The 27,500-nt window shown below is 39.7% G+C and overlaps 1 protein-coding gene across 2 annotated transcripts in view; it reads left to right on the forward strand.

Annotated features, from left to right (window-relative positions):
• LOC138039146 (non-lysosomal glucosylceramidase-like) overlaps nucleotides 1-27,189 on the forward strand; it is a 45,142-nt gene extending 17,953 nt beyond the window's left edge. Inside the window, exons 1-16 of one of the 2 annotated variants that reach the window (XM_068885330.1) lie at nucleotides 3,076-3,262; nucleotides 4,502-4,810; nucleotides 5,853-5,964; nucleotides 8,254-8,407; nucleotides 10,724-10,849; nucleotides 12,472-12,629; nucleotides 12,923-13,027; nucleotides 13,632-13,739; nucleotides 15,163-15,248; nucleotides 15,344-15,409; nucleotides 16,193-16,299; nucleotides 17,589-17,731; nucleotides 18,747-18,865; nucleotides 24,057-24,170; nucleotides 25,798-25,875; nucleotides 26,134-27,189. In XM_068885330.1, coding sequence (XP_068741431.1) covers nucleotides 3,095-3,262; nucleotides 4,502-4,810; nucleotides 5,853-5,964; nucleotides 8,254-8,407; nucleotides 10,724-10,849; nucleotides 12,472-12,629; nucleotides 12,923-13,027; nucleotides 13,632-13,739; nucleotides 15,163-15,248; nucleotides 15,344-15,409; nucleotides 16,193-16,299; nucleotides 17,589-17,731; nucleotides 18,747-18,865; nucleotides 24,057-24,170; nucleotides 25,798-25,875; nucleotides 26,134-26,415 — 2,235 coding nt within the window. In that variant the 5' untranslated portion in view covers nucleotides 3,076-3,094 and the 3' untranslated portion in view covers nucleotides 26,416-27,189. Of the gene's footprint in view, nucleotides 1-3,075; nucleotides 3,263-4,501; nucleotides 4,811-5,852; nucleotides 5,965-8,253; nucleotides 8,408-10,723; nucleotides 10,850-12,471; nucleotides 12,630-12,922; nucleotides 13,028-13,631; nucleotides 13,740-15,162; nucleotides 15,249-15,343; nucleotides 15,410-16,192; nucleotides 16,300-17,588; nucleotides 17,732-18,746; nucleotides 18,866-24,056; nucleotides 24,171-25,797; nucleotides 25,876-26,133 lie in introns of those variants that run through there. The other variant, XM_068885329.1, reaches the window with a different exon arrangement.
• Nucleotides 27,190-27,500: the final 311 nt, after the last annotated feature.

Raw genomic sequence — 27,500 nt, forward strand, 5'->3', positions numbered from 1 at the left:
TGTGGTTGCCGCTCCAATTTGGAAGCCTGTGGCCAGCGAACGAATCCAGGTATCCCAGCTCCAGATAACATTGACTGAAGGAAATGAGACAGCGTGCCCGAGGAAGGGTTGACCATCTTGGTGAACAAAGAAAGGACTTGGCGTTGGACCGCATAGATAGAGGTCTGCCAACGAGAAGCAATGGGACAGATAGATGACTGGCACGCCCGAGATAGAAAAAGCATCCTTGATGAAAGGGGTCCGTTTTTGACACTTGTATTTTGGTACACACGTAGGACAGGTGGGGGTTGGATGTGGAATCCGTTGCCGGTCTCTGACGGAGAGGTGAATGGAGGCGTCGAAGGGGAGTTGGGCAGTAAATTTCCAGCCCATAAAAAGCCAAAAAAAACACGGCAGCAGGCAGCCCAAAAATAGTGTGTGAGTAGTCATTTGGTAAGAGAGAGGAGTGAATGACTTTCATTAGATCCCCTGTGACTGGCCAAATTTGACACGACCTGTTGAGAAGCTGGAAGGATACATAGCCGTCCTGGGTGATACGGCCATCCTGGTAGCAAAACTCAAGAAACTGCTTTTGAGCTGAGGAGTATACCTGTCAAGTTGAAAGAGCAAGACCGTTTGTGAGATAGAAATTGCATTTCTCTGTTACAGAGGCTGCAGGAGATCCAAGAGGTTCCCCAGGGATTTCCTGTGGCTGCATGGGGCGCCAGGCGATGAAAACCTCTGAAAATTAGAACGTGAGAGTGAATCAGCTACCGGGTTAAGCTTCCCTGCTACATGAGTGGCTGTGAATGAAAACTATGATGTGCAGTGAGAAGGGAAAGATGACGTAGCATGGCCATCAGGTTGGGGTCACGTGAGGTCCCAGATCACAGGACTCAACGACTGCTGTGTTGTCAGAGCAAAATCCCACTCACTTGAAGAACCACTGAAAACCCCAGAGTGCTGCTGCCACCACCACTGGGAATAACTCTTTGTACACCATGGACAAGGATGCTTGAGCCGATGACCAACTGCCAGCGTACCATTCGCGGTCAAAGATAGCCCCATAGCCAAGTGTGCCCGCCGCATCCGAGGACACCTGAAAATCAGTAGTGGTGCCCACTGAGGGGAAGGAAGAAGCTGGTACCATTGCAACTTGATACTCAATTGAAAATTGCCAGCTTTTTAAAATCAGTTTAGCTGTGTCAAGATGATGATGATGATGATGATAATAGGGGAATGAAAGATCAGCTATTAGTAGAAGGCAACATATATAGCGTGGATTGACTACAAGTAAGCCTATGATATGGTGCCCCATACCTGTATTTGTGAGTGCTTAGAGTTGTTTGGTGTTGCAGAGAATGTTAACGTTCTTTACTGGTAGTATGTCTAAGTGGAAGTTAGAGCTGACTTCCGGTGGGCAGTCATTGGGAGATGTGGGCATAAGAAGAGGGATCTTCCAGGAAGACAGTCTGTCACCGCTCTTGTTTGTCCTATGTATGATACCACTGACTTTGATCCTGCGAGAGGTGAAGGGATGCTATGAATGGGAACCATAAACAGTATGTACAAAGTTAATCATCTATTTTTTATGGATGACTTGAAACTGTTTGCCAAATTGATTCACTTGTGCAGACAGTTTGTAAAGTGTTCAGCAAAGATATTGGGATGGGATTTTGGATTGAAGAAGTGTGGTGTACTGGTTCTCAAGAGAGGAAAGGTTGTGGAGGTGGATGGTGTAACCTTCCAGATGGGCTGGCAATGAAACAAAGAGACAAGGATGGATACAGATCTTTGGGGATTCTAGAATCAGACAGTGTAAAAGAAGGGGAGATGAAGATTCAGTGTTAGAAGATGGTGCTGAAGTCAAAATTGAATGGCAAGAATAAGATCCAAGCAATTAACATGTGGGCAGTGGCGGTCATGAGATATGGAGCTGGTATCATGAAATGGACAGACAATTAATTGAGAACTCTGGACAGAAAGACTAGACAGATCCTGACCATGTATGGAGCATTTCATCCCAAGAGTGATGTTGACAGGTTGTACCAGGCCGTGGGAAAGGTGGGCATGGATTAATCAGCTGCGAGGGTTGTGTTAGGTGTGAAGAAAATAGCTTGGGATGGTACGTGAAGAATTTGGAAGGGGATCTACTTGGAGACATCAAAGCCATTGATGTCATAGACTACAAGCAAAGAGTAGAAAGCAACAAGTTCAAGAAGGCCTGGCATGAGGAGAAGTTAAGGAATTATAAGGGGAAGAATAGTATGGCCAGTATTTGAGAGACATGCCAGATTTGACAGATGTTGTGGGAATGTGGGAATGGTTGAGAAAGGCAGATCTGAAAGTGCAGGCTGATGCCCTATTATTTGCTGCTCAGGAGCAAGCTATTAGGACCAACAGATAAGACGGCAGAGTCTTTTCTTGTGTAGATGGTGTGGTGAAAATGTTGAGAATGTATATCACGTTGTGAGCGGGTGTAAGAAGTTACATGTGGCTCAGAAGGGATACAAATGCGGACATGACAATGTTGCAAAGGCAGCCCACTTGAAACTGTGTGAGAAATACTGTACAGATTAGAGCGGAACGAAAAGTGGTATGAGCTCTACACCTGAGAGTGTAGTGGAGAATGAAAGAATCAAGATCTGGTGATGTCTGTATCCAATTTGTGACCATGTTATTGAAGGCCTGACATCGTAGTCATCAATGAAGAGGGTGAAAAGGTTGAAAAATACCAAGACCTGAAGAGGGAAAATTAATTATAAGAATGTGGAAATATTTGAAAAGTGCTCAGGTAATACCTATAATTGTTGGCACCCTAGGTGGAGTAACAAGAAAGTTAGGCGACTGGGTTGGGAAACTGGGCATTACACTCCGAACAGCATTCCTACAAAAGACTGCACTATTAGGAACAGCAAGGATTCTGAGGAAAGTTATTATTATTATTATTATTATTATTATTCTAAGTAGCAATAATGAAAAACTGGTACAAGTAACTCACCAAATCACTTTATAATCCATATTTTATTCACTGATCATGACAAGCTACTCTTCTTATTTTAACATTAACATTTTGGCTCTGTTGCATAGGCAGTGTTGTCTCCAAACCGTCCTAATGGAGTGCTGTGTGGACGCAGTTTACAAGGTTGGAACTGGGGGTTTAACGGTGCTCATGCTACATACCATGCATTGTATCCTCGGGCCTGGACCATTTATTATTTACCAGGACAAATATCAAGCTTATTTGTCGTCAGGTTTCTCCTGTTTTCCTGATGATTACAAGGTATGTATAAATGAATTGTGTAGCATGAATGGTGGTAATGGAAATGGAAATTATATGTTTGAAATTGATAGATGAGTTTGGGGAAATGTACATGTACTGTATTCAAAAGAGTAGGCTTTACAGAGCGTGACTTTTATCTTTAGATCAAGTGGTTGATTTTATTGGACTTAAATGAAGAATCAGATGTTTACATGAAGAATGAGTACTTGTTTATTAAGTGTTATTGTTTATATGTTAAAATACAATGTCATTAAGAGACACTCAGCCTCCACTCTGACTACAGAATAGTAATGTTTAAAAGTGCCTGGTGATAATACCAATTCCTTGGCCTATTTTCATTAAGATCTTTGTAGTCATGCAATGTGTTACTTCCAGGAAAGATTACCATCGATCAGCACTCCTAGATCGGCATACCTTTTTGGAGGGTAAATGGTAATGGTGAAACACTATGGTTGCCGGAATGGTGCAAAATTCAAGAAATTAAAATTTCTTCCAACATCAACAACCAACCTGCAGTTCAACATTTCTCCCTAGGTCAACAATAAAATTCGTCAAAATCCAACGGCTAATACAATAACCAACACTAAAACACACGCCAAATCAACCAAAAGTGTATAAGTAAGTAAGCATCAACAACAACAAATCACCTTAAAATCAACATCGGGAAGCAATGTTAATTATGCACTTCAAAAATTGGAGATGAGTGACTGGTTATGGTCAGGGAGGTTGGAACCAAAAATTCCAGTTTGCCAGAATTTTTTGGTTCCAACCTTCCCCCACCGTAGCAAAATTAATTGTTGACGTGCATATTTTTTGTTGTTGAAGTTGAAAGATACTAATTGCTTAGACTGGTTATGAAATGATTTCAAATTGACATTATGATCTAGTTTATGTTGATAGGGATGAAAAATAACGAAGTTAGATTTAGCTGTGTTAAGACTGAGATAACTTATTAGAATTTAACCATTCACACAAAGGTAACAATTCTCATTAACAGCAATCTCGAGGTTGTTTCAATCTTTATCTGCGTACATTTGAATAATAAATTTGAGTCTTGCTATTTCCAATATTGACAATCTTTATCTTCTTCTGTTTACTGATGTACGTGATGTACATGACTGGCCTGGTTTGAGTAATGATTGATTGACCTGGTGTCCTTTTAACGTAAATGAGAACATTAAATTTTATAATAACATATACAATGTACATGTTTTATTTTATGTTTCCATCATCTCTCAGGACACAAGTCTACCTGTTGCGGTTTTTATCTGGGAAGTGGAAAACTACAATGATGAAGAAGTAGAAGTATCAATCATGTTTACCTTTCAAAACAGCGATGGAACTCCTAGTGAAGTATCCAGTGGACATTACAACGAGTCATTCACATGCAGGCGTGGAAGTCATAGCTCTGCCGAAAATCATGTTCTCGATAAAAGACATTCAGTAAAAGGTTCTCACAGCGCAACTGAAGTAACAGGAGTTCTTCTTCATCACAAACACCCTTCACAGCCATATACATTTGGCATTGCAGCAAAATCGCAGCATCAGGTACATGTAATTGAAGTGTACATCCACTTTTGACAATCTTTATCTTTCCATTTCTGTTTTCTGATCTTCACAACTGGGACGATTTGAGTTTCTTAGGCTTTTGTCATTTTTCTGCTAAGTCATTGACACCTGAACTGCCCTGGACCGCCCCCAATGACGAGTAAAATCATCTGGCGTTAGACAGAGTAACATGTGTTAAGTGTCACCCCTAGGTGTCAATCGGTTAATGCAATATTCTTCATTCAACGTCCAAACAAAGGGCCCTAATGCTATTCTGGGTAACCCTGTATCATTATTTTGATGTCAAGTGAGCATCCAAATCTAAGGTGTACAGTATCTCTGCCATTAGAATGATCGTGTCTCTTTGATGTACTGGTAAAGTGTATATACATGTACATGTAGTATGGCAATCCAGTAATCTTTTTTTTCATTTTTTTTTCATTACGGTATTGATTGAAAGTAATTTGTTAAATTTGTAAGTTATAGTAGTACATTTGTGAAGTATTGTGAGTACGTTTTTTGTCTTGTTATGAATTTAAAAATCATAACAATCAAGTGAAGTTGAGTAGTGGTGGATATCTACATGTACTGAAGTTGCAAATATCTGCCACTTTCACTGACTTTGAGTTGAATAATTTGCTGTAATAAGTGTATAATACCACACTCATTGAATAGCCAGCTGAGTTTATCACTTAAAATTAATTGCTTCCTTGATAATAAACCAAAGTGAAACATGAAACCATCTGTTTGCTCAGAGGTGAATAGTACAATATTAATAAAAATATGTACTTGCTACATTTCTCCTCCAAGCCCTTGCTAATCAGTGGATTAACAGATCCTGTTTAATTTATGGTTTGGTGTCCAAGTGAAATCTACTCGATAATTTGATTTACTGATTATCCTGGCTCAAGGACTCCTAAAGCAGCCCCAAGTGATGAGTAAAAATTAATTGTCTGTCGTTAGACAGTAAAATCTCTCTCACTCTCACTCTCGGACTCTCTTGGGGCAAAATGATAAATTCTTCCTTATTTACCTTTGTTAGGCTGGAAAGAACATTGTTACTGTAACAACAAAAACTGCTTTTGATGCTCAAACCCCTTGTAGACGGGTGTGGGAGGATTTGATGGATGATGGAAAACTCAATTCTACAACAGGTATTACTGTCGATTCATTCACAGTACATTTGTGTTGTGGAGGGGTAGTGTTGAAGTGGTTAAAATGCAATCTTACGGTCAGTGGTTGAAGGCCTCCGTGGCTATGCCATCATGTACATGTACATGTAGTTTTGGTCCTTAGCAGCCAAGAAACTTGGACATACACTGTCTTTGTCAAAACGTGCCCTACACGTACTTGTTTGCAAAGAGAAAAGTATTTTTGTACCTGATACAGTACCAGCCAGATGCATAGCAGCATGTCCACGCATGTACAGTGTAGAATGCGTGTAATGTGTGTGTAATAGCAGTGTAGTAGCAGAAAATCTATGAATGCTTGACAAATATAATTGTGAGGTTTTTGGAAAAAAATGATTTCCTAGAGACAAGTGATGACCTACACGAGAATTACAGTTGCTTTCTTTGTTTATTGAAGAAAACCGAAACATAAATGTACATTCGACAAAAAGAGAAAAACTGACCCCATTCTATTGAAATGGTTGTGCTAGTCTGTGAAAGAAGCAACTTAGGGCCATTGAAGAAACTCCTCCCAAGGAACTTGACAACTTTTTACAGTGAAACCTCTATCGAGCAGACGTGAGACCCCCTATCCAGCAGACACTTAATAGTCAGGTCCTGAAAATAGCATCCTATACTTCTCTTAATAACAAACCTCTACTCAGCAGACACCTCTATTGAGTGGACGCGGACACCAAAATGCATTTTATTTCGCTAATTTGTAATATTAAAAACCTCTATTAAGTGGACCCCTATGCCAAAAAACAATTAATACAGCCTCGTTGACGAGTCTGATCCAGAATGGATAGCAAAAGTGCGGGAAGAAGTGTTGTTTGCGGCTGCTTGAAGGCGAAATGGAAGAAGCAATCCGTGCAAAATCACTGTGTTGAAGAAGAGGAAGAGAGAGCACCAGAAAGTAAATCTAATTGCATGAGAAGTGCTACAAACCGTCACAGAAAAGCTTCTGCAGAATATGCCAGATCTAAAGCTTTCACTGGTCCTTTTCAAGTTAACAGATCTGCTGCAGGAAATGGTTCTTCTAACCCAGAAGCAAGCCACATGCAATTTGTGATTTCTTCGGAAATCATGTGAAGACACGACTGTGACACTAAGAGAAAATTCAAACTATATGTAGAGTATTATACGTTGTTGCTGTTGTGAAAACTGAGAAAGATTACAGATAATGTATGTTGACCTCGAACCTTAACTCAGGAGAGCTGTTTATCTTGATTGGAAGTTTACTTGGATATCGAGATCATGCATTGTGATTAATAAACCTTGTGATAAAGAAATTTCTGATAATATTCCATCGTTGTTTTCCTTGCACTTAATGCAAGTGTTTGGAATAAAATGCATGACGCTTTGCTCGATGACTCGATTGACAAATTTGACAAGTTTTCGTTTTTGACCAATCAACAGCAACCTAATATGAGCGTGCGAAACCTGCAGGATGGTCACTCGCTGAATAGTCACTTAAGGACGGTGCCTATACTATTGTTATTACGCGTACGTTCTGCACATCTCCAGATACTCGGATTTCCTATCGGTGATGCTTACTAATGCAGAGATATTTTTGCGCGGTTTAACACTATGCAGAGAAAGTAGATCTAAGTAAGTACTCTTGGTATCCAAAAAGAAAATTGGGGGTAACCATGCATTCTTTAGAGATAATTGAGCATCAATTTGAGAAAGAATGCCATGCAATGCTTTGTATTTTAGAGCTTTATACGAATATTGTTCATGAATTATCTTTGAAAAATGAGTAGTTAACTCCAATTTTCTTTTTGGATTTCAATAGCACTTGTTAGGATCAACATTTCCTGCATAATCATAACCCGGGGCAAAAATATCTTTGAATTAGTAGGCACCGTCCTTAAGATAGTTTGTCATGCGAGGAAGCAAATTATAAGTTAAGCTTTATATGACATTTCTTCTATTTTTGCTACTGAGTTGAATAATAAATCTCATATTCGACGATTTAGTGTCTAGTATCGTGGTATATTTTTACTCGTCCCTTTTATACAGCGAGATTCGTAATAATATCCCACAATACTAACACACTAAATCATCCAATAAGATAATATGTATTTGTTTGCATAAATGTACCATACTTATTTTTTTTTGTTTGAGGGAAAAAAATCTGGACTTCTGGCTTGCCAGTATGAAATAATTCTTTCAGTTGGACTCTCTGTATGTGACAATCCTATGTGGGAGGAGTAAGGTCTTTCCAGTACATGGTTAATAAGATTAAGTTAATTTCAATACCATTCATAGGTCCTTGTGAACCATCCAGACAAGAGCAAACACTTTGTGCTGCTGTAGCGGCCACAAGCAAGATACCGTCAAATGGAAAAACAAAATTGGAATTTGCTTTGTGTTGGGATAATCCAGTAGTCCACTTTGGATCTGCAAAGACAAAACACTACAGGTGCCATGAGTAATCATGTCTTCTTTGGGGTCTTCCAAGGAAAGATATTAAAGAGGTCATCTGTAGTTAATTTGCAACTTTTTCCCAGTTTGAAATGCTGCATTTTAATGATAATTTTTATGGTTCAATCAAAATTGATCTGGGTTAAGTTTGTGTTTGTTCTCTACTCTGCTCCGAGAGTTTTTCTTTGGGTTCTCCGGTTTCCTTCCCTCAGCAAAAACCAGCATAGAGGTGATTCCAGCCGGCTGTAAACTGTGCTCCAAGATCATACATAGACCATATAGCAGCAGCTAGAGGTGCCATAGTATGCTTTTGGTTTGACCTTGCTGAGGGTTATTATTATTATTTGTTTTCATCCACATTGTACAATCGCTGGTGAGTCCCAGTCTGACTGCAACGAGCAGTCTCAGCACTCCAGGACTCTTCTTAGGATTCTTGCCAAACCTATCAAGACTGTCTTTTGCACCATGCATGGCCCAAGGCCCAGATTAATCTTCTTCATATAGCCCTCGAAATTCTCCTTTATGGTACCCAACGTTCCTATTACAACTGGAGTGACGGTCACTTTTTTCATTTTCCACAAGGCCTTCATCTCCGCTACAAGGTCTCGATACTTGTTTGTTTTTTCTTCCTCTTTCAGCAGAATACGACTATCTCCTGGGCAAGAAACGTTATTATATGACACTCTCTCTTCTTCATATCGACCAGTACAATATCTGGTCTATTTGTGTGGGAGCCTTTTGTCCATCTGAATTGTGAGGTCCCATGGTATCTTCGCGTTCTCATTCTCAAAAACTGGTTCCGAGCTACACTGTATGCTCATACCACTTTTCTCCGCACTTTACGTTGACCTGTTTGCAGAGATCCTAGTGTATTACTTTTGCAAACATTATTGTGTTGTCGCTTGTATTCAGACTGTACTCATTTGGGACATTCGCTCGCAAGATGGTTGACAGTTTCATTACTCTTTTTGCATAATCTGCAAAGTGAATACCAGTACTCCTGTGTCTTGTCAATTTTGGCCTTGATAACCTTTGTTCTCTTTTCTCACTTGCTGTTTCTCTCATTTCTCTCAGAAACTGTCCATGGAGCTTCTTTTCTGTCACCTCCTGTATCCTTTCCTCTCTCTGTCACAACTCTCCTTCGGGGCATTCATTCCTTTCCGTGCTACGGACAGCAGCCTCTCTCCACTCCCAGCTATATAGCTAGGGAGCCCTGTTGTTTCTTGGTCCACACAATCTTCTGTTGACACAAGTCCTCTACCACCTCTTTTTCTTGGCAGGTATAATTGTGCTACGCTATGCCTTGGATGGAGGGCCCTGTGCATAGTTAGTGTTTCCCAAGTTCTTCTGTCCAGTGATCTCAGCTTGTCTCGGGTCCATTCGATAAAACTCGCTGAGTACCATAGGAGAGAGACAGCCAATGTTAATGCCACATATCACATTGACGTTGTCCAGCTTTGATCATAACAGCCTACGCACTCCTCGAAAGTATTCTTTTGTTAGGTTGGTTTTCATTTCATCTACAATGTAGCTGGACCTCGTCTGCCTCCAGGATACCCAAGTGTTTATAACTGGCTCCCTCTTCCAGGTTCTTGATCTCCTTGCCATCTGGCAACTTAATTCCCTTGGATTTGACAACCTGTCCTCTACTTACTACCACCAACGTTGCACATTTTGTCACCCCAAACAAAGTCCACCCAGGGCTATATCCGCACTGATCACATGGCCAGAATTCACCAGGGATTCCAAACCTTTTTCAGACTTTGCATACAGCTTAAGATCATCCATGTAAAGGACATGGTTTGCTTGTTCGCCATTGAGGTCAACACAAACAACAGAGGTATTATTATTATTATTATTATTAAAACTTCTTAGCAGCACGAAGTAAGATATCGCTTTGATGATCCATACGATGTTTTTGAAATTCATATTTAATCAATACATGTTTCGTATGAAACATCATCCATCGTCAGTTGACAAATGAGAAATAAACTAAAGTTGAGCAATAAATAGTGTAACAAAGTGAGATATAACATGAATAATTAAGGATGAAGGCGAGAACAGAATAAAAACACTCATCTCATTTGTCACTTTCTCATTTGTCACTTTCTCATTTGTCAACTGACGATGGATGATGTTTCATCCGAAACATGTATTGATTAAATATGAATTTCAAAAACATCGTATGGATCATCAAAGCGATATATTATTATTATTATTATTATTATTATTATTATTACCCTATTAAGAATGGGATGTAGTGTCTTGTTTTCATTTTGTTGTTGCTAAACTATCGTAAATTATTTGCCTTCAGGTTTTATACTCGTTTCTTTGGTCGCCATGGAAATGCAAGTAAATCACTATGTTGTCATGCTCTGATGCATTACCCAATGTGGGAATCCAAAATAGAAGCTTGGCAAAAACCAATTTTAGAAGATGAGTAAGTTTTGTTTTTACTGTACACTTACATGGATTCTAACAAAGTGAAATTTAAAACAGACATGCGGTAATAATACTGTATTATATATATTTTTGGATTATTTTCATGTCATTGTGGAGTCCTAGAGTTACTTATCTCTGGGAATTAAGTTATGATTTGGCAAAGGGACAGGGAGGGGGGTTCCAAAAGGCAGTAAAGAAGTCTTTGATATTCTAAACATGTGCAGTCAACTGGCACAAGTTATTTCCAAAGGCATAAGGATGGAAACAGAGGTGGAAACGAATATTTCAGTTATGGCTAGGATTGACCCTAATTAGATGCACACTCAATTTTGACATCCAACATGAGTGGTTTCCCTTCTAGTCTAAGCATTTGCTATTTCCAACAAGAAGGTACGAGAGCTTCGTGGATTTCCAAACGCATGAAACGGCACTCGTTTCCGTTAACTGATTTCAAACCACATGTATTTGAAATTCATTTAGTGAATCAACAAGTGCTGTTTCGTTTTGTTTCATAGGGTTTCAAACTCGTCCGCGTGACCAGAATGGGGCGATGCAATTGAATTATTAACTAATGAATTATTAATGAGGTGAGAAGTTGGGGAAAATAGCAAGGAGACACGTTGTGACGCTTATTGAAATCGTCGTGCATCTAATTAGGGTCAATCCTGGACACATCTTGAATATTTTGTCTTTTTTAAACAATAATATTATTGCTTTGTTTGGCTTTCCTCGCTTGACAGAAGCGAACTGCCATTCCTGTGCTCAAAATTTGTTTGCAGTTTGATAAAGTAATGTAAGGAAGAAAACGATGAAATGATATATGAAATGAAGCATATATTGAACTGCGGATATGATCCTCGCAGTTATGAACGCAATAGGCCATTTCCGAGTTCATGGCTGCCTCCACTTCAAAGCGAGTCTACTAGCGAAGTTTTTGTGATGGTAATTAGGTTCTACTTTACATATGAATGAAAACTATGAAAATGGCTATTTTAGCAATTGCGTGGAGAAGCCTGAAAAATTTAGGACTTCAACCGGGTTTGAACCTGTGACCTCGCAATGCCGGTGCGACGCTCTAACCAACATAGTTAATAACTCTAACGCTTACACTACCCACTTACAATAAGAACAAACGCTGATTACGAATTTACGTTACATTTCATTACATTCACAGTCAGCTAGATATAATTGAGGGTATGGTTGTTAATATAAACCCATCTAGATGATGAGATAACCATCCTTTTTGGTATCTCTGATAACTGACAACCCAGAGAATTGTTTGTTAAATCACATAATCATTCTTGGGAAATACACCATTTATTTATGCCGTTGTAAAAATATCAAGCCGTCTTTATCTTTACTGAAGGCCAAAACAACAGAAACTCAAAAACTATAAATTTTAATCGCAAAAAAGAATAAGAAAGAATCTATTCATTGCAAAAAAATGATGGTTTAATAAGATGCATGCTCAATTCCAATAAATGTCCAAATTGTCCTTTCAAGTCTCAAGATCGACTTCCTTTTTACAACTACAAGCTTAGCAAATCATCAGGGTTATTTTCTGTTACGGTTATCCTATTTTATTATGTTTACTTGAGTGGCTGGCGTTTTTTCTTGCAGCTCCTTACCATCTTGGTACAAGTCAGCACTCTTTAATGAGCTGTACTTTGTAAGTGATGGGGGAACAGTTTGGCTGGATGTCTCACACATTGCAACCAATAAGAAAACTTGTATTCCTGAATATGTTAAAGAATATGGAAGATTTGCGTATTTAGAAGGTACAGTTCAGTACTTGTGAGCAAGATTACCTCACTCCTTCATGGCCTGCACGTTTTTCGGAATCTTTTGTTGTACCCATTTGAACCCTTATTGAAGTGATGGTTGGGCCAAGGTTAATGTGTTGTGAAGTGTACTTGGTTCTCTACTTTCGCAAATCGCATAATACACCTTGTTACCGGTAACCCCCTCCACCCCCCCCCCCCCCCCATCCCAAATTTTCATAGGCTTCTTTTTCGATTTCTCTTGTAAGCCCGAAAAAAAAAATGCCGTGACTTTGCTTTACATTTTACAGGACATGAATACAGAATGTACAATACCTACGATGTCCACTTCTACGCATCATTTGCACTTGCTTTACTTTGGCCAAAGCTGCAGCTTAGTCTTCAATACGACATAGGTTTGTTCGTGTTTATGAACATCTTGTTACATGTATAACAGTTGTAAATGAGTTCGCATGTGTCACTTTCTTTTTCTTGCCATTAAATTACAGGCTTTTGCCCCTCATGCTGAATAAAATTGCTATTATGCTCTGAGGTGTGGTCAGAAGGGGCATTAGAAATTAGGGGATGGGGGGTAGGGGGAGAGGTGTGGGAGTAGATCGTTCCCTGAAAATGAAAGTCATTCAAAGGGGTAAGGAGTCGAGAATAGCCGAAAGAGGACGTAAGCTCCTCCAGTTTTTTCTTTTATAATTTTCCCGACTCAGCCCGCTACGCAAGATCGTGAATTCAAAGAGTTGTGAGACAGTTTGACACACATTTGTTGCGGGAGCAAAAGGGTTTGTGAATTTGTTCAGAAACAATTTGCTTCCTCAGCAAATGTTTCCTCGTTTGCGCGCCGAGGAAACACTTCGGGAAACATTGTTTCCGCAACAGTGTTTCCTCGTTTGCGGGTATCTTGAAAGGTGGTTGATGTTCGGAAACATGTGTAAACCATGCAATACGTGGACTCATTTTGCCAAAAGTATGTTATTGATCGTGATATGGTACTTATTTACCTCATAGCCCTGGCTGTAAACCAAACAGACACTCAAGTCATGCTGACTATGATGAATGGACGCAATTGTCGAAGAAAGGTTGCTGGTTGTGTACCTCACGATATTGGAGACCCCGGTGAGTTCAAACCAAAAACAGGACAGGAAATTTTGGAAAATACATTTTCTTGGAGAAGGGGTCATTACTGTAATCACTTTTTAAAAAAAATTACTTTATAATTTGGAAAAGGAAATAACCACCTTAAGCACCAGAAACGGCACTGGCTTTTCTATTTAGATATGGTATTTTTCTTTTACCTCAAGGCCCACGTTTCGTCATTGTTAGCCAAAAGAGACGAATATTGGGCTAAGATCCGTATCGCGTGGATAACTCTCGAATTATTGTCGTGACTAGAATGTTTTTTTCTTGTGAGAAGACACCCTTTTCCACAGCAAGGGACATTTTACTCTTTTGAAAACAAAGTGCTCTAGTGCTCCTTTCCTTTGAAGTTTGTCGCCTAATGCCTTATGGAATCTTCTTTCTTGCGTACATACCTCTTAGTTCGAGGGCCGTACTGTAAATTACGGTCCGCGTTTTTTCCCTTTGCTTTATGGCCCAAGCGCGCGGGCCATAAATCAAAGGGAAAGAGAAAACGAGGTTAGTAAGATATTTATTATATCTCTGAGGTAATCAGGCGTGCGGCAAGGTTCAACTGCCACAAGGATTGCCATTTAAAAATCCGAAAAACGAAATCTTCTTGGCTCTTTGAAAAAGTTGCTTGAAATACTTGAACAGTTTCAAAGTTTATGTAACAGAAACGGCGTGATAAAGTTGCTGGAGAATGTTTTATCAAAATTTCAAATTTAGCGGGCCGTGCACCGGGCAATTACAGCGGGCCGTACTGCGCTAGATATCTAATGCAGTAAGCGACTAATGTGAATTCTATTGTTCACGCCTCTTGTCTAATAATTTTTTTTTTTTGAAACACTTACCGGTACTTCTGTATGTAAAGGGGTTCGGTGTCAAAAAATGGAAATTTAAGGTCATTACACAAGCTTAATTGAATCTACTGATTACCTTAGTAGCATCTCCAAAAAACTGCGATTGCAGTGAAGGTGAACTTGTTATCAAATTTTGAATGCTACATTTTTGTGGTACACTCCCCCCCGCCCCTTATCCCTTCCATCGCCTCTGATCAAAAGGAACGGAGGGATCAAATTGCAAAGTTGTGACGGATTGTTTTCTCTTTTTTTTTCTATTTCGGAACTCACTCACTTTGTCATGAAGAACCGAGCAAAGCCTTAGTGTGCAAAAATGGCGTGCCAAAATGACGGCAAATTTGGACGTTCTCAACAATCAATCAGGAGCTCTCTATTCGTTTTAAGCTGCACGCTTTCTTTGCCTACGTGCTTTAGATGATGTAGGCATTCCAATGAGAACTAAAAAAAAATCGCTTAATTGACCACTCCTCAGGTAAGGACCTCGGCTGGCCGGAGACAAACCATTCATTCATTCGGTCTTCACATAACTCTTTTCTCCTGATGTTTTTTTATTCTTTTAGCGGAAGAGCCTTGGGAGAAAGTGAATGCTTATACAATTCATGATACGGCGCATTGGAAAGATCTTAATCTCAAGTTTGTGCTGCAGGTATGGATAGATTGCGAAGATTTTTCTTGGATTATTGAAGAATGACACCCCGCTTCGAGTACCATATTTTTAACAACTTAACACTTCAACCGCAGGTGTACAGGGACTACAAGGCGGTAAACGATACCCAGTTTTTACAAGATATGTGGCCCGTTGCAAAGGTATTTCAACATGTCAATAATTTTGGATGTAAATTGACCTCTCGGAGTTAGAATCGCGAAGGATATCATGGAAGAAATAATAAGAGGAACAATCACAATATCGGCAATCGAGATATGTCAGTCCACCAAAAAAGATGTATTTACCGGTAGTCGTCTATTTTTAATAAGAATGCTTAAATACACCACGATCGATGTGCTATGAGCTTGGTTTCCAGTGACTTTTTGAAGCACATACAACGGATCGCATTAACTATAGACCTGTTTCATAATGGCGTCCAAATAAAATATTCTTTTGTTTTAATGCTAATAGCCTTTCTAGCCTCGCTACCAAGAGCAAATTTCAAAAGAGTCTTTGTTTCAAAAGGAGGGCAGTGGGTCTAATTAACATAAATACAAGAGAATGTAAAGGAGGTCGCTATGTATGAAAGTGGTCTATGATGAACAAAATTATTCTTTGTGAGAAAAGGGCCATCAAAGTAACTGGTTTTGCATCCGCAAGACTGACCACTTTATTGTCTGCGTTCTTTGTGTTGATTGGCCAAAGTACTTCAGTACTTAGGGGTTGATTATATGTCACACATTGAAACTGCGCCAGTTGTTGATGTGATATTACATACCTCGATGGAATCTGATCGTCTGGGGAAAAGTAGTCGTAAGAAGGACTGTTGGTAGTAATTTTATCAGGACTACTTTCACCCAGACGATCAAAATCCATTGAGGTATGTAACTCCTGGGTTAAAACCATTTTCCATTTTATAATATTATTTCACTCTTATTCCTCAGACAGTGATGACTAAGACTTTGAACTATGACACGGATGGAGATGGCTTGATAGAAAATTCGGGATTTGCAGATCAAACATTCGATGCGTGGGTCGTATCAGGACCGAGGTATAGATATCGGGAGCAATACAATTGACGTTGTTTGTCAATTGTGACATAGCAGTTTTCAAATAACTGTCAAAAGTAATTGCAATTGCTATGCTTAGTGATTGGGTCAATCACCCACCGAAAAACTGTCCCATTAAGAATCTCGCACCAGTTTATTAACCAATGAAAAGGAAACCAAAACCAATTGCGACTTGCACGCGCAATTTTCCCGCGCTTTGAGCAAGTGACATGGAATTGCTGCGAATTTGGATGGGTTCATTTCGCTGTTTGCACCTGCTGTGATTGGGCGAAGAAATTACTTTGGTATTTGTTTTACGACACTTAATTGAAAACCGCTCTAATTAAAGTAATTTTTAAAAAGTAAAGTAATTAAAAAAGTAAAGTAAAGTAAAGTAAAGTCAAAGTCAAAGTCAATGTCAATGTGATGCTATGGTGGCGTTTGGTCTGATTCCAGTTCGAATAATTTTTCCAATTTATCAAGCAAAACAATATAAAATATTCGGAATAGTCGCGATCACATAACAGTTCATCCTTATTCGAAGGAAAGACTTCCAATCATGTAAGTGGTTTTCGCAAAGGTCCCATGAGCTCACGCAGCACTACAGCCAGATGTAATTAGCTGTGAGGGAGAAACAACTGAAACTCGGCCCTCATACGATTGCACAGGTGGGAGGGGTGGGTGATGTCCAAGCACCACTCAAGCTTGACCCCCAAGAGTTATGTTGATGCAATCAGCTGATGGCGACGTATTATTTTGCTTAACCCACGCAATATAAAATTTAAGCGTTTCACCTCTTACCCCTTCGGTTTGAATTTAGGCAATATATTTCCTTTATTAACATTTTGCAGTACCGAAAGGTGCAAAGTGATCTATTTGAAGTGCTAAATTCTCCTTTTTCTTTGGATTTCAAAACTATGTTAACTAAACACTAAGTGACTCAAATTTTAAGTCCTGATTTTAAAAAATGACTTGTTTATTTTAACTGGAAATTTCTTATTTATTGCTCCTCCATTACTATCTTTAAAATTTTGAGAGAGCTGGGTCAACGAGAAAATGACGTCAAGACTCACTAGTTTAAGAATGCAATGCGTATGTTCGCGGCTTTCAGATTTTTAAACTCGTGTTTTGCGTTTAAAATAAGTTGCGTTTACACGCTGAAACTTTAAGCTAGTGAGTAAATGACGTCACTATTCCCTAGATCCAACCCTCTGGTGTCCAATCGGTTAGTTTTGAACTTGAGTAATGGCGGGCCGTGAAATCTGATGGTATGACTTTTGATTTTCCACAGTGCTTATTGTGGAGGGCTTTGGCTTGCGGCTTTACGTGTTATGCAAGAAATTGCTACAATTTTAGGATTTCCAGATGATGCAGCTAAATATGCAAACATTCTAGCAAGCGGAAAAAAGGCTTATCACTCTTTGTTGTGGAATGGTAAGATGCCTATCACTGACAATTGGGCGTGCTTGAAGATTTTTTTAGTAACTTTGAATAGAGGTGTTTACAAGAAATTCTTTGATGCAGTTTCGCGATGACACCGGTTTTGCAATCTGCTGTTGTTTGAGCCACTCATAGTCCTTTTTGCAGATACGGCGGCCATATTGATTTCTATTGTTTCAGATTGCTATTATGGGATGCCCAGGGGGCAAACACGTATTAATTTGCCCCCTGAGCGTCCCATAATTCCTTTCGAAACAATAGAAAAGAAAATGGCCGCCGCATCTGCAAAAAGCTCTATGGGCAACTGAATCAGTCCCAGCGATCTTCTCTTTTGCGCACGACATGCGAAGAAATAAGACGTGGAGGTTTTGTAGTCTGATTCACTGACGGTCCAGGTCGCTCGTAGCCACGCACTCTCCCTTCGCCGTCTGATGGTCATCCCCGCCTGATTGAAATCCATCAGACGGGCAAAGGGGGGGGGGGGGAGGAAAGTGTGACCGCAAACGACAGGACCGTTTGAGAATCAGCCTAGAGGTTTTGTGACAAAAAAAAAACCCACGGACACGCGTCAGGATAAAAAAAAAATAGTTGTCTCCTTTTGTCAAGAATTTTGCACATGAAATCTTTTATATTTTAGGATATTCTTGTGCATATCTGAACGCGCTGATATGTTTTTTGAAACTCCGAATTTTCATGTGTTTTTTAACACGTGAAATGATGGTGTAATTTTACTGCCAAGGCGTCAATTCCTTGAGTGGCGTCTATCGTCTAGCAAATTGTATTAATCGACTCCCTCTTTCCAGGAATATGCAAAAATATGAATAAGGAAGTAGCTTGACAAGACATTCTGGTCTGAATAATAAAATGGCAGCATTGTGCAATTTGTCCCAGTGAATCAGTTTTACACACCAACATGGTCCCTATTTCTTTGTTGTTAAACACCGCAATATTGCCGTTGTGGCGTTATGCGTAGACGCTTTAAAAATGGAGCTCAAATTATGTTGTTCAGGAGTTTACTACAACTACGATAGCAGCAACAGTAAGTACAGCGACAGCATCATGGCAGATCAAATGGCTGGACAGTGGTATCTAAAGGCATGTGACCTCGCACAATCGCCTGGTGATCAGGTAACGCAACATACCATTGCAAATGTTGTATGTATTTCCTGTATGGCCACCCTTTCCAAATATACTAGGGTGCTCATTGCTTAAGTACAAGAAGTTTTGAGTCACGGGCGGAAATCGGAAGGGATCATTTCGCATGCCAGGACGATAGTGTCTCCCAGATTTTTCAACTCAAGCGTCTCTAGTAGTGAAAAGATATTTAGCAATACAGGTGTGGAAGAGTCACGACAAGTCAAAAAGGAACACGGTTCACTTCCGGTTGCCTTCTGTTGCTTAAAAACTTCAAAAGCGCGTTTGTTTGGGAGAACAAATTTATTGAGCCCCTTCCCCCTTAACTCTCTTTTAAGGTACTCCACCCCTCCATCGAACACATCAGAGTATATAGCCCAGCCCTTCCTAGCCTAGCTTAATGGCTTTATAGTAAGTGGTTAGTAAGGTATTTATTATATCCTCGATAAACGAAAAAATAAACGGCTGCTTATAAGTTTTTTTGAGGTAGATTAAATATGAGGTAATTGATTTTTTGGAAGCTTGGATAGCATTTGTTTAAAGGCCTGGCCAAACGCTCGCAACATTTCAACGCAACATCTTGCAACATTGTTGCATGATGCGACATGTGTTGAACAAGCTGGCCAAACGCACGCAACATTTTCAACATTTTCAACGCAAGTGGACCTAGCGCGCTTGATCTAGTGCAACAATGTTGCGTGAACGTGGCCAAACGAGTACATCATGCAACATCCAAAATGTTGCACGAAACATTTGACCGTTTTCAGATTTGATCCAATATCATCCAACATGTTGCAACCGTATCGCAACATATCGCAACAGGGTGGTCAAACGTATGCGACATGTTGTGCCCACCAATGTTGCAAGACGTTGTGTTAAAATGTTGCGATCGTTTGGCCAGGCCTTAATAGAGCACATGACCTGTGTGCCGTGGCTGAGCGCGAGCGCGCGCACAACATAGACAAATTGCGTCTTTTGTGACGGAGATAACGTCATAAACGCTTTGAAGTAGAGAATACTTGCAATACACAAGTGTGCACTGCAAAGTTGAGCACTTCTTTGAGGAAGATTTTTTTGCGCGGAATATCTTTTGTCATTATGTTGAGTTGGGACACCGCAAGAACAACCAGAGATCGTATTCGTCAGTGCTTTACACGGCAAAGTAAAGTGAAGAAACTTCACAAAATAAACACCAAAGAAATAGACAAAGTTGCTAAATGTGCTGATTATCATACTGGCTTGAAAGGGAAAACAGGTTCGAAAAGAGGAAGGCATTATGAACTAAATAAAGCAAAGGACTTAGAGATGAGAGAGAAACTACCACGGGACAGAAATGACGTTTCTGTTAAACGTGCGCCAGATCTTGTTGTCAGAGAAGATGTTACTCATCTTGAATGCAATACACAGACTGGCAAAGTGATTAGGAGTGAGATAGCTGAACTGTTGAAGGATGATCCTCATTCACCCACATTTGTCGGTGCCAAAGCTCCTACACCTGCTTCGTTATACAAACGTCAATCATGCTTACAGTCATGCGACCCAGCTGTTGTTCCCGAGGAATCTAAGGACAGCCGTGTTGCCGTTAACAACGTGATCTTAAATGTTTCGGCTGGCAATGCTTGGGAGGAAACTGACAATTACTCCTCAATTAAAACAGCCACTTTGGTTGCATTTCTATCAAGATTTAAGGAAGGCAAGAAAACTATAGTAAAGGAAGTGCGACTTTGAAAGAATGATCTTTTTTTTTGGAAGAATTGACAAGAATAATAAATGCGTAACCTTTGTGCTGAGTTGATTTTGTTATGTTATTCGAATAAATATTCTTCTATAGCTTTCTTTATAACCAATCTCGTCTTTTGCGATTACCCGAAAGGAGCGCCTTCAATCAGTCTCAAGCTGTGGACATACTGGCGAAAACCTCATGGGCAAAAGTAACAATTGTCTTGCCTTCTCAATCAAAGCTATGAGTAGCTAATAAAGCCTTCTCCAATAGAGCGCGCATACTCTCGTGCAAGTATTCATTCCCGGGGCAAACTGTAATTTGGGAGGATCCTCTCCACTTTAATTACTTTAGAATATTCCCCGACCCGGGAACGTTCATACCTTTGTCAGGCACCGTAGAGCCCAGGAAAATTCTACTTGTTGCGCCGTCAGATTGCAGTCGATCAAACAGACCATTTTATGATATGACCGTGTCTCAAAAGAACTGAGAATGACTGATATTAATAATTTGATTGGCATTAATCGACATTTGACCGCGGTCTGTATTTTCCTATGTAGACTAACCTGCAGTGCAGGCGTATTTTAGTGCTCACGGGCAAAGCATAATTTTGGCCTCCATCTTGAATTTCTGAAACAGAGGAAGTTTGGGGAGAGGAATAAATTGCCACCGGTCCCAACATACATCCAACATTGGCGGCTCGATAAGACGCCTGCACTGCAGGCTGTATGTACACCGCTATCTTGACCGATCTGGTTGTAACATTTGTCCTTAAAATGTTAGTACAAAAAAGCCGTAGCTTGTACTTGTTAGTAATACTAAATCGAAGCATCACTAAACGAGCAAGCAGGCCAAGAGAATGAGCTTATGTTGGAACATTTGAGTCGTAAATTGTTTGCAAATGTAAAACGAAAAACTACCGCACGGCCTGGCAAGAAGAGAAAACAGAGATTATTTTAGTTGCTCTTGTTAACGTCCCTTACGACCAAAAACGTAAGCGTGTTATCATATTAGTGCAATAGCTGAGTTTTAAAATGACGCCATTTTTGTCTAGCGAACAACATCCGTATTGGCGAGCACAGAAATTGCCAATCGATCGGTCGGTCGGTCTACTTGTCTGTCTGTCTGTCTGTCTGGTAGCAGTCAGTAATAACAACAGTGGAGAATGATGATTCTTTCTGGCGTTTGCATACAATCAGGTCACGTGAGATAGCAAGCATGCACTTTGAGCTCAGTGCGAGTTGGACTTCGAGCGAAGCACTGAATCAAAGCGAAGATCTTGGGAGGGTCTTACACTAAACTACGAGCGGAAACTGCGAGTGTCGAAGGGAGAATAGGACAATCACATTGTTGGAGGGCGTATAGTCCATTTGTGGTCCGAGTAGCACCATTTGCGCCCGAGCGGAGCGAGGGTGAAAATGATGTTATGAGGGACACAAATAAACGTTTAGTTTAAAATTGAAAAGTTAAAAGTGATGTGATTATCATTATTATCGATGTACAAGGCCAAATCGTACAAAATCATTTAATAAGAAAGAAATGTTTAACAGAGATGTATATGGTATGGGACGTTGTTGCTTGAATACGACCAGCTACCCGAGAGCAAAAAAAAAAGAAAACTCATCCACAAATATTGGCGCAAACTCTGGCATTGAAATGGTATCCTCAGGATCTCATTGGCCAAGTGAAGTTGTTGACATCTCTGCAGCCAATCAGAATCAGGGCGGTCTTTTCAGCCGGGGCATTTCCCGTTTGGCCCGCAAGAGGCGCGTTTTACAGAGGGCAGTTTGTTATTTGGCGACCCGTATTGATAATAATAGAGATTTACAGGAGTCCACAAGGGCCGATGGAGACCTTAACGAAGACGAAGTGCTTGGAACTTGTCCGAATAAGGCGGCGGACGTTTTTATGGTTATCTCTTATATTGGGATCTTGTGATTCGTACTGACAGACCAGTCCAGCACAATGGATCTGACATTGTTTTAATGAACAAGTGAGGCCTTATGCGTCCCATGGCGCAAAAAGGACTGATGATGATGTAATCATTCGTAGACATTGATTGGCATTGCTGTTCCACGCGATTTCAGTGTGGCTGAGAAACAGGAAGAGAAGGTGTGGAGAAAGATAATGAGTTTGCTTTTGAGATAAGGCGGATATATCAAGTGGCTACTACCCATACAATGTCAATAGTGATTGGGGCTCTGGGGACCATTGATAGAGGCGTCGTGGAGTCTCTCAGCTACTTGGAAATACCGTATATATTTGCATGCACTCAGATGACAGTGATCTTAGGAACAGCTGTCATCCTTAGGCGAGCATTGAGCCTCTAAGCGCTTGGTAGGGGCTTAGGCTTGTTATTAATGCATCCAGCAAAAATTAAACCTATAGCTGTTGAGGTAGTTCTCATAATAATAATAATAATAATAATAATAATAATAATAATAATAATAATAATACCAAAACTTCTTAGCAGCACGAAGTAAGATATCGCTTTGATGATCCATACGATGTTTTTGAAATTCATATTTAATCAATACATGTTTCGGATGAAACATCATCCATCGTCAGTTGACAAATGAGAAATAAACTAAAGTTGAGCAATAAATAGTGTAACAAAGTGAGATATAACATGAATAATTAAGGATGAAGGCGAGAACAGAATAAAAACATCCAACCACGAAACAAAACAGAAAAAAACCAAACTGTTAAAGCTAAGAAAAGAAACTAATTAGTATGAAAGGGATAAATTAAGATGTTTGACTTGGGAATTTAAAGATGGCTGCTCCCAAAGGATATGCATGGCTTCTTTGATTTTCAATTGGAAACGTGTGGAAGCAGAGTCGAGGATTTTAAAACAGTCTTCTGAACACCGGGAGCGACAATTATCAGAACCTCTCAAGTGCTTAAATATGTGGGAATGTTTGTCGGAGGCGAGATGTTCACGGATGCGCGTGGCGAAGTGTCTATTGGTTTCACCAATATAACAGGCATTACAGCCTGCACATGAAAACTTGTAAATGACTCGCGATCGTAAACCCGCAGGGATAGGATCCTTCGCCCCAAACCAACTCCTAATTTTAAACGGGGTGAACACCAACTTAATTTCCAGGTCGCTGCAAAATGTGTTGACTAATTTCTTAATTCTGCGTTTTGTTATGATGGAAAAGGGACCGATGTACGGTAATTTAAAATACAAACAATTTTCCTTCCGAGCAACACTCTGAGCGGAATCGGAGGTAAAGTAATTGTTGAGAAATTTTCTAACAACATTCTCGATAACGCTAGAAGGAAACAATTTCTTACTTAATGTTTTGGATAATATAATAATAATAATAATAATAATAATAATAATAATAATAATAATAATAATAATAATAATAATGATAATAATAATGATGATGATGATGATGATGATTACCATTCTCGTTGGATTGAAATATTTCTAATAACTATTCATATTTTCAGGTGTTTCCAAGAGAGAATGCAGTAAGCGCCTTGCTTACGGTTTACAAGTACAACGTGCTCAAATTCCAAGATGGTACCATGGGTGCTGTCAATGGCATGAGACCCAATGGACAGGTAAAATAACCAATATTATTTCCATACTGTTACTGTGCTGCACCTACCATTGGTTAGCTCAGTTGGTTGGGCATCGGACTTCCACGCCGGGGGTCGTGGGCTCGAACCTCGGTCACACTAACATTTAAATTTTTAAAGTAGCTGAGGAGGGAGTGCTTTCTTTATCATTTGATTTGCAAGTGATTAGACTTTCAAATCTTGGATAAGAACTTTAAATCTTAGGCTATCGGTGGTCATAAACCGTGCAGGACTCACTGTAATTTGTTGTGTGACCAAAGGAAAGTCTCAATTCGAACAATTCAATGGCCTTCACACACCAACATGGCAGCGTGACGTCAAATGCATAATTCACCACTTGCACAAATCCCATAATACACCTCTTTCACCCCCCAAAAATTTGCATAGGCATTGTTTTCGTTTTTTCTTGGGACATCTTCATGTCCCAGGAGAAATTGCAAACCATGATTATGCACAATTTTCGAGGGTGAAAGAGGTGTATTATGGGATTTGTGCAAGTAGTGAATAACATTTTTGATTTGTCGCCGTGGATATTGCTTATGAGAAAGATGTTTACTTTTCATGAGCGTCGCCATTCAGTGAAGGGTTATCTCGCACAAAGGGACGGTTGAAGTAAATAGGGAGCTTAAAGCACGCTGCGTTTTTGAGTCCCGGAGAGAAACCGGAAGTGAACATTTCGCATGCCGGGACAGTAGTATCTCCCAGATTTTAAAATTAATCCTCTCTTATACTGAAACGATACCTAACATATAAATTTGGTGGTGTGAAGAGAAGTTAAACAATTCATAAGCAATTCATAAGCAATAATTACCGTCTGTGGCTCAAAAAGCTGCCTGTATTAAAGGATATTTTTATTCCCGCATGTAAGACTTTAAGGGTTTAACTGAAAGACATGGTACAAAGGACTTTTTTGTTTTTTTAACAAACACAGCACTATCACTAACATTCCAATTTACATTACAAAATTGCTTATTTACGTTAAATTAGTAACTGAGAAGCTGAGATTAACTAAATTGAAAGTTCGTCCATTAAGCCCTCAAAAATTCTATTATTTTTTTTATATGGCCGATATAATTTTCTGTTTCATATTTGATTAAATTTTTAGCTTTAAAACCTATTTATGTATGGAATTGTAGAAGAAACCAAACTCTACCAAATATCAGTGGTTTTGAATGGTATACAGGAATTGCTTCGTGCTCATCGCTGCTTCTAAGTTAGGGTATTCGATTTCTCTTGGGACATCTTCATGTCCCAGGACAAATTGTAAACAATGATTATGCAAAATTTTGGGGGTTAAAAGAGGTGTATGATGGGATTTGCGCAAGTAGAGAATTCCTTTGTTATCCAAAATGGAGATAGGCCGTCCGTGAAAAGAATGTACTCTTTCACGAAGAAGCGACTGAAGATCCTAAAACGCTGTAGAACAAGAAGCTGCGGGACGCTTAAGTACCCACACTGTGTGCGAAGTGTGGGGCATGAAGTTCCCGGCCTTGAGGTTTGGTTAAAGATTCCAATACATCGTAGGGAACCTGAGGGCAGTCTTTACTTATACTTAGGTTTGTATCACCGTCATGTTTCAAATCGAAATTAAATTAAAATTTATCGAAAGGTTGACACAAGCAGTCTGCAGGCAGAGGAAGTGTGGACTGGAGTTACATACGCTGTGGCTGCCGCGATGATACAAGAGGTAATGTCTTGATTTCAAGTGTGGGGCTTAGGGCTGATCTTCTTGCCTAATTTTCCATTCCGACTTTGTGTCCATGGCTCCGACCCCTTCACTATCACGTTCTCCTTCACTTCTCTTGTTCTACCGATTTTGTAAAGTTACTTCTTTCATTGATTGATTAAGCTTTATCTCTTATCTTTCTATCTTCGATTTCTTTCACGAGTATACCAGAACAGGAAACTGTTGAGTACTCTAATCAAGAATGTTTGATTTTTTTAGGGTCTGGTTGAAGAGGGCTTCAAAACGGCTAGCGGCATTTACAACACTTGCTTTGAAAGATTGGGGATGGGTTTCCAGACTCCCGAGGCGATTATTGCTAATGGCAACTTTCGTTCACTCGCGTATATGAGACCGCTGAGCATCTGGGCCATGCAGTGGGCGCTGGAGAAGAAACAAAAACCAGAGCAAGGGCCTGCCAGTCGAAGCGATACCGCTGATTCCAGCACTCACTGTGATTATTCTCAGTCCAATGGCGTGTGCAAAGAGTCCGGTGGCAATTAGAATCAAAAGAAGCCGAACATTAAACGTTATTTAGAGTCAGTCTAAAGTGTCAGAGAATTGGAATAGCTGGGGAAGATTATATCATATACATTGTGGTATTTGCTGTAAAATACAATTTAAAATGTAAAGGGTCTCTGGGGGCGTCTTAATTGCGTCGTGTAAATTGTGTAATTTTCATACGCACACAAGGAACTATTTCCTTTTTTTTTTTTTACACAGGCAAATTTCTCGTGTTCAATAGTATCCATTCTTTTTGTAAATATAGGGAAAAGGGGCAAAAAAGTTGTAAATGTCGTTCTTAAGTTGGGCCGGACTCCTCAACGAATTATTTGGAGCTCCTTGGTGAACCATGTGTAGAAAACAAAGGAACAGGTTTTCCTTCATAATCAAATTCAGGAAAGTAATGATAACTGGTGTTTTAGGGTTGAGATAATTTTATTTTAAAAGAGTCATTTGACAAATAGACATGGAGTACAATACCTTGCAATGTCTTCCAACGCATGTATTCTTATCGGAAGTCCCGAACCTTTTCTGGCGCATGTAAGGTGTCTTATTTCACTTTGTAGCTCCAAATGGATTGCGATATCCACCCATGAAGCACCATGATCTGTCATTATTACGTGTAGACTGTACTGTAACCTATGTTGGTCTGAAAGTTTATTGTGTTTTCATGTCACGTAGAGTTCTCCATCAGTTTCATTTGTATTCTACCCTACCTTATTAGAAAGGAGGGAATTTAGTGAATGCTGAAATATGAGACCATACAAATTTGTATATAATTTTTTGGAAACATTAACTGTGATATCTTCCGAAGTGCATAAGGAAAAAAAAAAATTTTGGATTTCGCGTTCATTCGTTGATACCTGAAGCGTAGAAACGAATAACCAGGCCGGATTTGCACTCGCTCAAAGGATTCGCGCAGGCATTTTCTTTAAGGCCAAACTGTCTGTACGTTTTATTTTCTGGGTTGGAGGATTTTTTAGGTACAACCAGTTCCAGGGAATTTCTTCCTTTGCAATAGTTCTTTTGAGAATCGTGACCCCTCCCTTCCCAGTTGTTCCTATGATCCGTCCATTAGGAGTGTA

This window comes from Montipora capricornis, chromosome 2, assembly GCF_036669925.1.
Source record: "Montipora capricornis isolate CH-2021 chromosome 2, ASM3666992v2, whole genome shotgun sequence".
NCBI classification, from domain to species: Eukaryota; Metazoa; Cnidaria; class Anthozoa; order Scleractinia; family Acroporidae; genus Montipora; species Montipora capricornis.